At 49.4% G+C, this 15,411-nt stretch overlaps 1 protein-coding gene across 1 annotated transcript in view; it reads right to left on the reverse strand.

The window, feature by feature from the left end:
- Positions 1-1,193: 1,193 nt before the first annotated feature.
- The window catches only part of LOC132386247 (caspase-14-like), an 87,383-nt gene continuing 73,165 nt past the window's right edge, over positions 1,194-15,411 (reverse strand). The window contains exons 2-7 of the mRNA XM_059958522.1: positions 15,140-15,222; positions 11,739-11,891; positions 10,019-10,235; positions 7,800-7,898; positions 4,821-4,911; positions 1,194-3,943 (exon numbers count right to left, since the gene is read on the reverse strand). Of these exons, the coding sequence (XP_059814505.1) occupies positions 3,940-3,943; positions 4,821-4,911; positions 7,800-7,898; positions 10,019-10,235; positions 11,739-11,891; positions 15,140-15,222 (647 nt within the window). The 3' untranslated portion in view covers positions 1,194-3,939. The remainder of the gene's footprint in view (positions 3,944-4,820; positions 4,912-7,799; positions 7,899-10,018; positions 10,236-11,738; positions 11,892-15,139; positions 15,223-15,411) is intronic.

The following is a 15,411-nucleotide window of genomic DNA, read 5'->3' on the forward strand; positions in this document are numbered from 1 at the left end:
GTTCAGGCCAGGCCGCTCTCGCTGCGGTCAAGTCCTGAACTTAACCCAGGATATTGAGGATGGCTTTGAAATGCGACAAATTACAGGGGCAGTATTCGTTGATTTAACAGCAGCATACGACACTGTGAATCACAGAGGCCTTCTACTCAAATTATCTCAAATGTTAAAGTACAAAACCACAAAGTAATAAGAAGCCTCATAGAAAATTGCAGATTTTATGTAGAGATGAATGGAATTAAAGAGTAGGTGGCGTCCACAAAAGTACAGACTACCACAGGGATCAGTCCTGGTACCTCTACTATTTAATGTTGACACAAACGACCAACCAACCTTTCCTAACACATGCAGGTTTATCTGTGCAGACGACCTATGCACAGCAACAGAGGCTAACTCCGTCCAAGAAGTTGAAGTATGACTTACAGCAGTCCTCGAGCAATGAAGCAGTATTATGAAAAATGGTCTCTGAACCCAAATCCATCAAAAGCTCAAGTGTGTCCCTTCCACCTGAGGAATCGAGAAGCAGCTGGGAAACTCAAGATCTGGTGTGGGAAGGAGCTCAAACACCATCCGACTCCAATTTACCTGGGCGTGACACTGGATAGGACGCTATCTCTTGCCACCCACATCCAAAAATTCCGAGGGAAAGTTGTCTCTCGCAAATCTCTCTTGAAAAAAATTTGCAGGCACGAAATAGGGAGCTAATGCCCACACACGTAGATCAACTGCCCTAGCACTCTGCTACATACCTGCAGAATACTGTGCACCTGTGTGGGGCAGATCAGCCCACGTGAAGAACATAGACCCGTTGCTTAACGAAGCCTGCCGAATAATCACGGGCACACTGTGCCCCACACCCACCAACATCATGTACAGACTTGCAGGCATTGCCCCCCCAGAGATCCAAAGACACACTACAACAAAAATTGCAAAAGGTAAACAGATCTCGAATCCACGGCCCCCACTACATCATCATGTGCCAGTTTGCAACGGCCTAAAATCGAGGAAAAGCTTTGCTACAGTGGAGGAACTACCGCACGGAACATCCCCCCCAAACATAGAGAATTGACCTCTGGAAACAAACAGAAGCCAGAACTGCACGGAAATGTTGCCAGAGGGGAGTGGTGCACTCCCAACAGAGCGAGGCGGGAGTTTGTAGGACGGGAGACCAGCGGATCCTGTGAGAGTGGCATTGAACACGTTCTGCGCGACTGCCCACTCTCACCTGATTGAGCTGACACTCAGCATCAACCAAACATCACGAGAGCGGCCGGCTGTCTGCTGTGGCAAGCTGCGAAATGAACCATTTGCTGGAATGTCCACCGTGTCGGACAATGACAGGAAGCCTGTGCCAGAGAGTTTTTAAAGAGGAAAAGCCCTTTTACTGGGGCAGTTCCACTCTCCCGACCTCAGAGGATGTTTGCAGCTCAATTTTAACACCATGAATCAGTGAATTGTTTGTTACATCTCCCCTGTCGCTGTAAAACGGGGACACCTTTTTTTCCCTTATCAGGGAGAGAGAGAGAGAGTGAGCCTGCTGTTTATGCATGGGAGGGGGAGCTGGGGGGGCTTTGGGGTTGCCTTCATCCTTGCTCTGGAAACTCCTGCAATGTTACCAAGCTGCCAAGGGAGCTTGTCCCCACTACCACTCCTCGGCTTGACAACCTCAGAACCACTTTCATGTTTAATTGTATAACGGCACTGATCAACTAAATAAGCTAAAAATGTTTTGTTGATGATTTTCGTTTGTGTTCCGTGTCTGAGGCTTCTCGCTGAAGTTTCCAACAACAATCAGCCAGCATTGATGGATTCCCGTTGCCCTGATACCACAATGTCCTGGTGAAACCTTTCACCGTGCTCGTCACTGACAGTGACAAGATCGGCCGGGAAGAAGTCTAAATGGGAAAGCAGGAAATGTATCTTTAGTGACGTTGCACTCCACGGTTTTGTACTCTTGAAGCACGTTGTCGGCCAGTTGAAGGTAGTTTGTGTTCTGTGGTTGCCAAGGAAACTTCCAACAACAGCCTTGAATGTTGGATTTTCTCCGGTCCCACTGGAAGTTCTTCGAATGGCCTGAGACTGACGACCTGTTTGATTTGTGGACCAACAACAAATGCCTCTTGGCATCAGTTGTGCTGATTTGAATTATGAATCGAAATAACAATATATAGGTGATTTCTTAAAATGGTGTGTGATCGGAACATTTTAATGGTGATTTTCATGATCAGCAGCCCAAAATCCATGATTCACCCGTAAATATTCAGGAAGCAGGATCTTTCCTGTCTCGTTTTATCAAAGATTGTAAGTGTTAAGGTTGGTGGAGAGGATGTCACTTACAGTGAAGGAGTCTAGGACCAGAGGACACAGCCTCAGAATGGAAGAATTGAGTGAGGGAGTGCTGGAGTGTGATCGAGTCCTAAAGTGAGGGAGCGAGTTTGAATATCAATCGGTACACTTAATGTCAGAGAGATGTTTACAAAATACATCCTGAAATTCTTTTTCTTCACAAACATCAACAAAAACAGGAGTGCCCCAAAGTATGAATGACAGTTAAATGAGGGAAATCTCTGACTTCAAACCTCCACTGCCTTGCAGCCATACCCACTTATGGGAAAGGCTTCGGGAGTAAACCCTGAGGACAAATCTGGAGCTGGAGTCCCTAAGCTGTATCGGCCCTTGCCTTTCCCTTGGACGTCATCGGTGGCATGGAGAGGGGAGACTTGCTGCTTGGGCAACTGCTGGTCTTGCATACAACCCTGCCCAGACCTGCACCCTGGAGAGAGAAAGACTTTCAAGGCACCGATCCATGGTCTCGTGAGACTAACAGATGTCATCATTCAATAAAGTTAATTCCCTGTTTCTCCAAATTCCTATGTGATACAAGTGGTCTGAAATTATATTTGAGTTCACCTGCAAGCGGTTCAGTATAATCATAGAAAATGTCAGAGGAAGCAACACTTTCAAAAAATACTATTGTTCAGTGCAGGTTTCAATGAGACCCTCCCAGCACCTCCCCCATTCCGTAAAATTCCAGCAAATAGTGGTCCACCATCCTTTCTGGGAATATATAATCAGCGATGGGTCTGGCTGCTCAAACTCCCTCTACAATAGCACAATGGGAGCCCCTTCCCCACAGTGGTTCCAGGGTGAGGAGGCAGCTGAGTGGGGAAACTTTTGAGACGTCAAGACCCCAGAAGTGAATAAATGGTCAGAAAGTTCTGCATCAGATTAAAATATTCCGATTTATTGCCAGTCTTCATTATTACTCGATGCAGGACGTCCACCCAAATCGACAGGGGCCCGAGCTCTCAGAGCGAAACAGGAGTGAGCGGAAGTGAGCCTGAGGAAGTGTGTTCAGTGGAACGGTCGAGGTTTAACGGGGTATAATGTTAAAACTATTTTATGTGCTGGATGTGTCGAGGGACTGCATTTTGTTCCTTGGTCCCAGAGGAACGCTGTGTACATGTGTACGATTGAATAGCAGTCTCTGTGCCGAAGACCCAAAATCCCATCATGAGTGTTGGGAGGGGGCAGAGGAGCATCTTAAAATAACAGTTTTCAGCGTCATTTCAATGTTATCATAGATGGGACTAGGCAGAACAAACTGGCATGGACTAGATGGGCTGAAGGACCTGTTTCAGTGCTGTGGTGCTCTATAACTGTGTCAGACAGAGTGTGTTTGTGTGAGAGAGATTGTGTGAGTTTGTGAGAGTGGGGGCAAGGAGGGAGGGAGAGAAAATCAATTGGAACTGACATTGAATCTGTGTGACTGAGTGAAGCTGCATGTGATTACAATCCAGAGCTGTTCTGACACAGAGTGGAGTCAACTCAGTGTCAATCTTCAGCATCAGGTGGGTTTGAGGTAGACGGATTTGGTCAGGGTCGATTCCATCACCAGAGTGGTCTTGTATGCTTTGTATTGTTCAGTCACCATCCGTCGGTTCACCTGAAAGACCCGATTGTGTTGGTTCAGCCGGAGAACAGGCCAGCAGGAATTCAAGGCCCAACAGGTAAACCCGACACAAACACCAGAGATTCTACTGATGCTGGAAATCTCCATCGGTCAGACCCAATGTAGATCGGGGGGTGGGGGTGGGGGGGGCTTCTTTCAGCACCTTCGCTCCATCTCCCACAGAGGCAGGTGGCCACTCGTTTAAATTCCTCCCACATTCCCTTTCCGACATGTTACTCCATGGCCTCCTTTCCTGCCGTGACGAGGCCACACTCAGGTTGGAGGAGAAACACCTCCTATTCCATCGGGATGGTCCACAACCTGGTGGTATGAACATTGATTTCTCTAACCTCCGGTAATTTCTCCCCTCCCCTTCTCTCTTTATTCCCCATTCTGGCTCGCCTATTACCCCTTCTCCTCTCCTCACTTGCCATCACCTCCCACTGGTGCCCCTCCTCCTTCCCTTTCTCCCATGATCCATTACCCTCTCCTATCAGATTCCTCCTTCTTCAGCCCTTTCCCTCTTCCACCAATCACCTCCCAGATTCTTGCTTCCTGCCTCGCCTGTCTCCTGCCAACCTTTGCTCCTCCCCCTTTCCCCCTCCCCACCTTCTTGTTCGGCTTCTGCCCCCTTCCTTTCCAGTCCCGATGAAGGGTCTCAACCTGAAATGTTGACTGTTTATTCCAGTCCATAGTCATTGCCTGATCTGCTGAGATCCTCCGACATATTCCAACTGGCAAACAAGGGAAATGAGGACCTTCTCCCCTCTGAGTACCACTCGAGAGGGGGCTGAGGGATGTTAATCAACCTCCTTCTTCCCTCACACCCCAATCGCCTTAACTCTGTCTGACTCTGACGAACAGGTCATACAGATGCTCCTGGTTCCCGTGGCTTTTGAAGACCTCTGTCATGAATGTGATCATGTATGATCCCTGGTCTGTGTTCCGATAGGCCACGTAACCTGCAGAGGAATCAGAGAGCAATTAGGATGGAGGAGAAGGTGGGACCAGGAAGCCTCTCAATTCATTTATTATCAGCACCGGCAGTGAGGAACAAGAGGGTATGGACAAGGGAGGGACAAGACCGCTTACAGGATTGCTTTGAATCGATGGACTGGACTGTACTCAGGGATTCATCTCCAGGTCTGATTGAGCTGTCACTGACTTCATCAAAACCTGTGTGGGTGAGTGTGTGCCTACGAGAACATACCATCCACACCCAAGTGAAAAGCCGTGGGTGAACCGGGAGGTTCGTGGTCTGCTGAGGGCTGGATCTGTGGCACTTAAGTTTGGTGACCGAGGTCTGCACAAGAATAAACAGGTACGATTTCCAGAGCGTTATTCCAAGAGCTAAGGAACAATTCTGAATAAGATTGGAAATGAAATTGGATGCATGTCAACTCTGGCAGAGTTTGCAGGCCATTACTTCATAAAAAGTGAAACCCAACAGCACAAATGGCAAGGTAGCTTCACTCCCAGTCAAGCTCAATGCCTTTTTTGCTCGATTTGAAAGGGAGAATAAAACTACAGCAGTGAAGATCCCTTCGACACCAGTCGATCCTGTGATCTCAGAAGCTGAGGTCAGGCTGTCTTTCAGGAGGTAACCCCTCGCATGGTAACAGGGCCCGGTGGAGTTTCTGGTCAGATTCTGTAAACCTGTGTCAAACAACTGGCGGGTGTGTTTAAAGACATTTTCAAACTTTCATTGTTGCAGTTGGAAGTTCCCACCTGCCTCAAAAAGGCAACAATTATACCATTGCCCAGGGCTGATCTGCCTTAATGACTATCGTCAGGTACCACTTACATCTGCAGTGATAAAATGCTTTGAGAGGGTGGTCACGGCTAGAATTAACAGCTTTATCAGGAAGGACCTGGAACCACTGCAATTTGCCTATCGTCACAATAGGTCTACGATGGATTCCATCTCAATGGCTCAACACATGGCCTAAAATCACCTGGAGGATACAAACGCTTACGTCAGGATGTTGTTCATTGACTATAGTTCAGCGTTTAACACCGTCATTTCTACAGTCCTAAAATGCTACAGAACTGGGGCCTCTGTCCCACCCTCTGCAACTGGATCCTCAACTTCCCAACCAGAAAACCACAATCCATGTGGATGGGAAATAACATCTCCACCTCACTGATGGTAACACCGCACCTCCGGGATGAGTGCTTAGCCCACTGCTCTACACTCTCAGGCACAGCTCAAATGCCATCTATAAACTCTCTGATGATACAACCATCGTTGGAAGAATTTCAGATGGAGTCGAGGGGGTGTACGGAGTGAGATACACCAGCTGGTTGAGCGGTGTTGCAGCAACAACCTGAAACTCAATGTTAGTAAGACTAAAGAACTGATTGTGGATATCAGGAATGGTAAGAGAAACTGCCTGCACTGCACTTTCTCTGTAATTGTAACACTTTATTCCGCGTCGTTATTGTGTTCCCTCGCTCTGCTGCCCTCGAAGAGGATCACAACCTCGTCGTAGGGTTTGGAGACTTGCATGCCTCGATGACCCGGAGAGAGCTCTGTTGGCGGGTCTCGGGGTTTTGTGCTTTGCCTCTTGGCAGGGTCACCCATGCCAAGCAGGTCAAAGGTTGAAGGTGAGGCTCAGAATGGCTCGCTGCTCCTCCAGCTCAGTTACCAGACTGGTAAGCAAAATTATTACAGAAACAGCAAAGAAGAATCCTTCTACATCTGAGAGCGATGGTCTTCCTGAGTTTCCATCCGGGACTTGGGTGACTGGCAGTCGTGGAAACCGAGAGGAATCTGACCTGATGAAGGAAGTCCTGAATACTGCCAGAGATGAAGGACGTTCATCCCTGCTCGAAACACCAGCGGCGAAACGAGCAAAGATGGACAGGTGAGCTCTCATTGAAGATGACCACTAGGAGGCCACTCGGCCCTCAACACCCCCTCGACCATTCATTGGAAAGACAACTGTACTGCCTGCCAGCACCCTCAAAACACCCCTCCCCACAATATCAAGTAATCTATTGCTCCAGTATGGCCTCAGCGCTGAGCGAGACTCCCTGCCTGGGATGTAGGATAGAGGGGGACCCAGGACGACCAAGGCACCCAGAGGGGGCCAACAACCGCAGTCTGTGGGATCTTGCTGTGCATGTCACCAAATCGAACCTGGAAGAAATCCAGGATTTTAGGAGCAGAAGATGGGGCATCTCCCCAGTTGGGATTTGGGTCAGGGAGATCTGAAATTGTCGATGGGGATTGGGAAAACTGGGATTGCAAATGCTTTGGAACGAGGACAGGGAAGCGTGGAATCCTGGGTGTTTTAGGTTGGTATGGGAAGTTGGAATTGTGGATGCTTTGTGGTGGGGATTACGGAGACAGGGATTATGCATTGTTTGGGAAGTTTATTGCAAAGATTGCGATGGTGGATGCGTTGGGATGGTGATGAGGTAGATTGTGATGGGGATTTCGAAGAGTGCAATTGAGTATGCTTTGAGACAGGGACTTGGAAGCCTAGGATCATTGATACTTTTGGATGGAGATTGGGAAAATAGGTAAATCGGGAATAGTGGATGCTTTGGGATGGGGATTGTAAGATCGGAATGGAGACTGTGAAGACTGAAATTGTAGACGCTTTGAGGTGGGGATTAGGAAAAATTGCAATGGCTTGAGTCTGGGACGTGGGAGATCTGGATATGGGTCAGATATCAGGAACGGTGAGCAGGGAAAGACCGAGCAATTGGGGATTATGGAATTGTGGTCCAACACAAGAGAGAAGGTTAGATATTCCAGATTGGAATGTTGTTGGTGATCAGGACAGGGAAGAGCAGACTCAGGGTGGATTGGGATTGATGATGGAGCAAGGACACAACTAACCTGGTCGTGAGGGATACACGACAAAGGTGTCCGAAACCATCGGGAGTTTCTCAGACAAAGCGCGGAAGCCGGCCAGGTCACATTCAAGGTCTCGCTTAACTAGAAAAATAGCTCAAAACTTTCCATCATGTCTCATCACACAATCCCAGAGTCAGACAGAAAGTAAAATTCCCCACACACCATCCCAACAAACAACCCCAGACTCGGACAGAGAAAAACTCCCTCCACACCATCCCGTCCCACACTCCCAGGGTCAGACACAGAGTGAAGCTCCCTCCACACCATCCCAACAGACATTCCTGGGGTCAGACACAGAGTGAAGCTCCCTCCACACAGCCCCATCACTCACTCCCAGGGTCAGACACAGAGTGAAGCTCCCTCCACACCGTCCCATCACACACTCCCGGGGTCAGACACAGTGAATCTCCCTCCACGCCTCCCCATCACACACTCCCGGGGTCAGACCCAGAGTGAAGCTCCCTCCACACCGTCCCACCACACACTCCTGGGGTCAGACACAGAGTGAATCTCCCTCCACACCGTCCCATCACACACTCCCGGGGTCAGACACAGAGTGAAACTCCCTCTGCACCGTCCCATCACACACTCCTGGGGTCAGACACAGAGCGAAAATCCCCCCACACCGTCCCATCACACACTCCTGGGGTCAGGCACAGAGTGAATCTCCCTCTACACTGTCCTATCACTCACTCCCGAGGTCGGGTACAGAGGGATCTCTCTCCACACTGTCCCATCGCAGACTTGCAAAGGACACGTTGTGTGTAAACCCTGGGAGGGGTCTGGTTCTTTTGTCTCTAGGTGGGGTTGGGGATGGGTCTCAGGTCACTGGTGGAACCAATTTGAAATGTGATGAAAAATTCCTTCCCTTTCCGAATGGTAAACGCGTGGAATCTGCTCCCACGCGGTTACGGTGAGAACGCAGAAACTCCTCACTGACAGTGACGGTGATCAAACCCGGGTCACCGCACTGCAGTGGAGTCACGGTAACCGTGTCGCCGGAGAAAATTCCAGCCACGAGAGGTGCCAAGGGGTGAGTGGAGAGAGCAGGAGTTGAAATCGAGAGACAGGATGAGCCCGGAGTATATTGAATGCAGGAAGCGACAAATCCTGATCCAAATAGCAGCATTCCTGGTCCTGTGGAACTCACGGAAGCCACTCCAACCTCTGACTTTACCCCCTTCAGCAGCCTCACCCTATCCCCCCTCCAACACCCCTACCCCATCCTCTCACCCTATCCCCCTTCCAACACCCTCACCGCATCCCCTCACCCTATCCCCCTTCCAACACCCTCACCGCATCCCCTCACCCTATCCCCCCTCCAACACCCTCACTCCATCTCACCCTATCCCCCTCCAACATCCTCACTCCATCCTCTCACCCTATCCCCCTCCAACACCCTCACCGCATCCCCACCCCAACAACCCCACCTCATCCCCTTAGTCCATCCCACTGACCCTACCCCTCCACCCCAACACCTCCTCAGCCTACCCCACTCCTCTCACCCGACCCTGATTGACCCTGTGCCAGTACTGAGGAAGGACACATCTTCCTGTTGTGTGGGGGGTGTTGGTCCTGTCGGAGTGGTACAGGAATGTCTTCCACCCGTCAGTACGTATCTGGGTGACTGGGGAGAGCTGCATTTGGAAGTGGTTCTGAGCCCCTGCGTTGGCAACAGGGATCTCTTACTCCATGTCTTTCTCTCTGTCCCTCTGCCCTTCCCGTCACTTCTCTCTGTCTCTACCCTCTCACCCCACCTTGCGGGTGGGGGTGGTGAGACGTGCAATGGATTTGCTTAAATTCCCAAAGTTGCTTGTTCCATTGATTTTCCTTTTTAACCCCTCCCATCCCTTCTCATTCCCATTTCCTCTCATCCCTCGCTCCCATCTCACCTTCCCCCATCACTCTCTTATCACTCCCTCTCTTTCCCCTTTTCCCCTCCTCTGGTTTGCCCGTTCTCCTCTCAGTCTCCTTCTCTCTCTCACCGAGTGTCTGTCTGTCTGCCTGTCTCTTTCTGTCCATGGCTCATAGTCTCTCCCTGTCTCATCTTTCTCTGGCTGTCTGTCTATCCCTCAGTCAGTCTCTCTCCCTGTCTCTCTGTCTCTGTCACTCTCTCCCTGTCTCTCTGTCTCTCTGTCTCTTTGCTTTCCTCTCTTTCTCTGCCTGTCTGTGTGTGCCTCTCTCTGTCTCTCTGGTCTCACCTCCTCGGCAGGCTTGGATGACGAACACCTTGGGTTTCTGCTGCAGATGAAGACACTCCTCGTTGTTGAACATGTCGAAGATCTCCTCAAGGTCAGCCTCTTCACCGTCAGAACCCCTAACCTTGCCCTCGGACCCGTGCGCCAGAATGAACACGAAGGAGCAGCAGACTTCATCCTTAATGCTGTCTCGGTACTTCTCCAGGGAGGAGAAGATTTCCTGCGTGAAGAGCCAAGGTTTGAATGCCCTTGTTTAAATGAACAGGAATGTTTAATCAGCCAGTATACACACAGGATTACTGAAATATTAACTACACCACAACAGTTGCTTCCCACCCATACAGATCTTTTCAGTAAATTGCAGTCGTAAAAACAGAAAAGGATAAGAAGTTAGTGAATTGGTAAATTGTCATGTGGTGGGTGGTATCCTGTGACACGGGCAAATGGAACTGGGGCAGCACGTTTTGGGAACTGTGTGTCCCACCCCTCCCGGGAGATCGGAGTAATCCTCGGCCAAGCAGATGCTGGGGCTTGATCAGAAGACTTTAAGACGAAGGAGCAGAATTATGCCGCTTGGCTCATAGAGTCTGCTCCGCCATTTTATCACGGCCAGTCCATCTTCCCCCCTCCTCATAGTGACTTGCGGCTCCCTGCAACCTTCGGCAGACCCTCTTCACAAGGCCACAGTGTACAAAGAGGTGGCATCTCCTCCTCATTGTATGCGTGACAACAACAAAGCTGTTCCGGCTTCGACCCTTCTCAAAGCTGAGAACCCCTTTCCCAACACGTGTGTGACCTGAGGAATTATGTACTGAATTAAAAGGGCTAAAACCTGACTGACTTATGGGCAGCTTGACAAGTCCTGCTCTGAGAATAATGTATGAACAAGGAAGTGTATGTTGCATGAGAAAGTTTCTCTATCTACCCTTATCAAAGTATGTATGTGATAATGAATGTGTATCAGACAGTTCCTTTGCCAACACGGGGAGGGGGAACAGGTGATATGCCCCCAGTTTCTCTGGGAGTGAGTGGGAAATACTGACCCTGTGGAGTGAACGATCACTATGAAGATACCTCACCTGACCAGTCGGATTAATGCCCCCAGTTTCTCTGGGAGTGAGTGGGAAATATTGACCCTGTGGAGTGAACGATCACTGTGAAGATACCTCACCTGACCAGTCGGATTAATGCCCCCAGTTTCTCTGGGAGTGAGTGGGAAATACTGACCCTGTGGAGTGAACGATCACTATGAAGATACCTCACCTGACCAGTCGGATTAATGCCCCCAGTTTCTCTGGGAGTGAGTGGGAAATACTGACCCTGTGGAGTGAACGATCACTATGAAGATACCTCACCTGACCAGTCGGATTAATGCCCCCAGTTTCTCTGGGAGTGAGTGGGAAATATTGACCCTGTGGAGTGAACGATCACTGTGAAGATACCTCACCTGACCAGTCGGATTAATGCCCCCAGTTTCTCTGGGAGTGAGTGGGAAATACTGACCCTGTGGAGTGAACGATCACTATGAAGATACCTCACCTGACCAGTCGGATTAATGCCCCCAGTTTCTCTGGGAGTGAGTGGGAAATATTGACCCTGTGGAGTGAACGATCACTGTGAAGATACCTCACCTGACCAGTCGGATTAATGCCCCCAGTTTCTCTGGGAGTGAGTGGGAAATACTGACCCTGTGGAGTGAACGATCACTGTGAAGTTACCTCACCTTGCCAGTCGGGTTGATACACTCAGACACCTCGAAACCCAAACTTTGCAAAGATTTCTGAAGATTAATCAGATCTGTTGTGGCCCCTGGTCTCTCCTCTGTGACGCAGAGGATGAAGGCCTTCCTTACTCCAGACATGTTGTAGCGGTCATCCTGTGGGATGGAACATGGGAAACGTCACGTCACAATCCTGCCCTACCATTACCTACAAACCCCTGAACAGCTTCAATGAATGAATCTGCAGCAGCTTCGCGGTTAGCGTAACGCCTTCACAGCGCCAGCAATCTGGGTTCAATTCCTGCCGCTGCCTGTAAGGGGTTTGTAAAGTAATGTGTAAAAGCTTTAGGCACGTGTACATAGCGAGGGTGAACAGGAACGTTTTGTGTGTGTAGCTTGGATTTCCAGCATCTGCAGATTTTCTCCTGTTTGGGTGAACAGGACTTTTGCACAGTACAGTATTTGTCAACGTGGAATGGAGAGGCAGTTTGTAAATCAGAATCAGGTCTGTTATCACCAGCATGTTAACTTAGCAACAGCAGCTGAATGTTATACATAATATAGAAGAAGAATAAATAAATCAATCAATTACAATTAAAATTGTACAAGGCATTGGTAAGGCCAAATTTAGAATATTGTGTACAGTTCTGGTCACCGAATTATAGGAAAGATATCAATAAATTAGAGAGAGTGCAGAGACGATTTACTAGGATGTTACCTGGGTTTCAGCACTTAAGTTACAGAGAAAGGTTGAACAAGTTAGGTCTCTATTCATTGGAGCGTAGAAGGTTGGGGGGGGGATTTGATCGAGGTATTTAAAATTTTGAGAGGAATAGATAGAGTTGATGTAAATAGGCTGTTTCCACTGAGAGTAGGGGAGATTCAAACGAGAGGACATAATTTGAGAGTTAGGGGGCAGAAGTTTAAGGGAAACACGAGGGGGTATTTCTTTACTCAGAGAGTGATAGCTGTGTGGAATGAGCTTCCTGTAAAAGTAGTAGAGGCCAGTTCAGTTGTGTCATTGAAGGTAAAATTGGATAGGTATATGGACAGGAAAGGAGTGGAGGGTTATGGGCTGAGTGCAGGTAGGTGGGACTAGGTGAGATTAAGAGTTCGGCACGGACTAGGAGGGCCGAGATGGCCTGTTTCCGTACTGTGATTGTTATATGGTTACAATATGTGTATATAGGATAGATTTTAAATTGTGCAAAAACAGAAATAATATATTAAAAAAGTGAGGTAGTGTTCATGGGTTCAATGTCCATTTTGGAATCAGTGGCAGAGGGGAAGAAGCTGTTCCTGAATCGCTGAGTGTGTGCCTTCAGGCTTCTGTACCTCCTACCTGACGGTAACAGTGAGAAAAGGGCATGCCCTGGGTCCTGGAGGTCCTTAATAATGGACGCTGCCTTAGTGAGACACCGATCCTAGAAGATGTCCTGGGTACTTTGTAGGCTGGTACCCAAGATGGAGCTGACTAAATTTATGACCCTCTGCAGCTTCTTTCAGTCCTGTTCTGTAGCCCACCCCTCTCCACGGTACATCTATAGAAGTTTCTGAGTGTTTTTGTTGACATACCAAATCTCTTCAAACTCCCGATGATGTATAATCGCTGTCTTCTTTATAACTGCATCGAAATGTTGGGACCAGGTTAGATCCTCAGAGATCTTGACACCCAGGAACTTGAAACTGCTCACTCTCTCCACCTCTGATCCCTCTGTGAGGATTGGTACGTGTTCCGTCATCTTGCCCTTCCTGAAGTCCGCAATCAGCTCTTTCATCTTACTGATGTTGAGTGCCAGGTTGTTGCTGTGACACCACTCCACTAATTGGCATATCTCACTCCTGTACGCCCTCTCGTCACCACCTGAGATTCTACCAACGATGGTTGTAACACCAGCAACGTTATATCTGGTGTTTGAGCTTTGCCTAGCCGCACAGTCATGACTACAGAGAGAGGTGCACCAGTGTTGATCATCAGCGAGGAGGAGGTTTTATCACAATCCACACAGATTGTGGTTTTCCGGTTAGGAAGCCGAGGATCCAATTGTAGAGGGAGGTACAGAGGCCCAGGTTCTGTAACTTCTCAGTCAGGATCGTGGGAATGACGGTGTTAAATGCTGAGCTATAGTCGATGAACAGCATCCTGACAGAGGGGTTTGTATTGTCCAGGTGGTCTTCGGCCCTGTGAAGACCCATGGAGATTGTGTCTGCCGTTGACCTATTGTGCCGATAGGCAAATTGCAATGGGACCAGGTCTTTGCTGAGGCAGGAGCTCAGTCTATTCATGACCAACGTCTCAAAGCATTTCATCACTGTAGACATGGGCGCTACTGGGTGATAGTCATTAAGGCAGCTCACATTTTTCATCTTAAGCACTGGCATAATTGATGCCTTTTTGAAGCGTGGGAACTTACGCCCGTAGCAGTGAGAGGTTGAAAATGTCCTCGAATACTCCTGCCAGTTGGTTGGCACAGGTTCTCAGAGCCTTACCAGGTATTCCATGTGGATCTTCGGCCTTGCGTGGGTTCACCCTCTATAAAGACAGCCTCTGATTGGCCTCTGAGATGGAGGTCACAGGGTCACTGGCAGCAAAGGGTGTTGGGAATGGCGAGGGTGGAGGGGTGTGGGGCAGGTGGCACAGAAGGATCTCCAAGGGTGGGGGGGGGGTGGTGCGGGTGCAGACACACCCAGCCCTGAGACACCAGGCAAGGTCATTTAATTCCAAACAATTGGTTCATTGATCATTACAGAATGTCACTCTGGTGCTTCCCACTCCCTTCCCCTTTTCCCAACCATGGTTCCTATCTCCCTGCCCACTTCACACTGTATGTTCTCCCCACAACCATGTGGGTTTCTTCCCACATTCCAAAGTCATCTGGGTTAGGGGTAGTGAGTTGTGGGCATCCCATTTTTGTGCCTCAATCGGGCCTTGACCCGGACGGCTCTCTGGCCACTGGGCCACCTAGTGGCCTTCAGGCCTCGACCCAGGACTCCTTCTGGTTTTGGGCCTCAACTGGTCCTCAGGCCTTGACCCAGGCCTCTAACCAGGCTTCAGGCCTCGACCTGGACTGCTGTCTGACCTTTGGGCCTCGACCCAGGCCTCCTACTGCTCTTTGGGCCTCAGCCTTCAGTATCAATGTAGGAATTGCAGACAACAATGAACGAGGACCTGAACTCTAGACAATGAACACTGGACTCACCGATAATGGAACCCTGAAAACTGGGCCTCAGCCTCCGGTCTCACCGATGACGGGACCTCCAGCCCCCCCTCTCCCAATGTTTTCACTGGTCTGCTAGCCCGACAACTGACCACACCCCCCGGCCTCGCTCCTATTTGACCTGCAAGTTGAATGCCCATATGACGCCTCATCCAGGTCAAAGCCACCCCCTCCTCCCTGACCCACCTGATCCTGCGGCCCAGAGGCTCTAGATGACGACGACACGTCATTGCACTGACGAGGGGACTCCGAGGCACGGCTGTCCACTTCTGAGGAAACAAATTCAAGGTCAATCAAGTCCTGGTGTGTATAGTTGAGAGAAAGACTAGATTTCAGGAGCAGTTATTACCCCTCAACCAACGGGCTCCTGAACCAGAGGGAAATCTTCACTCAAATACACTCTTCACCACAGCCTGTGCACTGCCATTCCGTCCAAAGTTCAAAGTAAATAATGTCTG

The sequence above is a fragment of the Hypanus sabinus genome, unplaced genomic scaffold (assembly GCF_030144855.1).
Source record: "Hypanus sabinus isolate sHypSab1 unplaced genomic scaffold, sHypSab1.hap1 scaffold_1071, whole genome shotgun sequence".
In the NCBI taxonomy this organism is placed as follows: domain Eukaryota; kingdom Metazoa; phylum Chordata; class Chondrichthyes; order Myliobatiformes; family Dasyatidae; genus Hypanus; species Hypanus sabinus.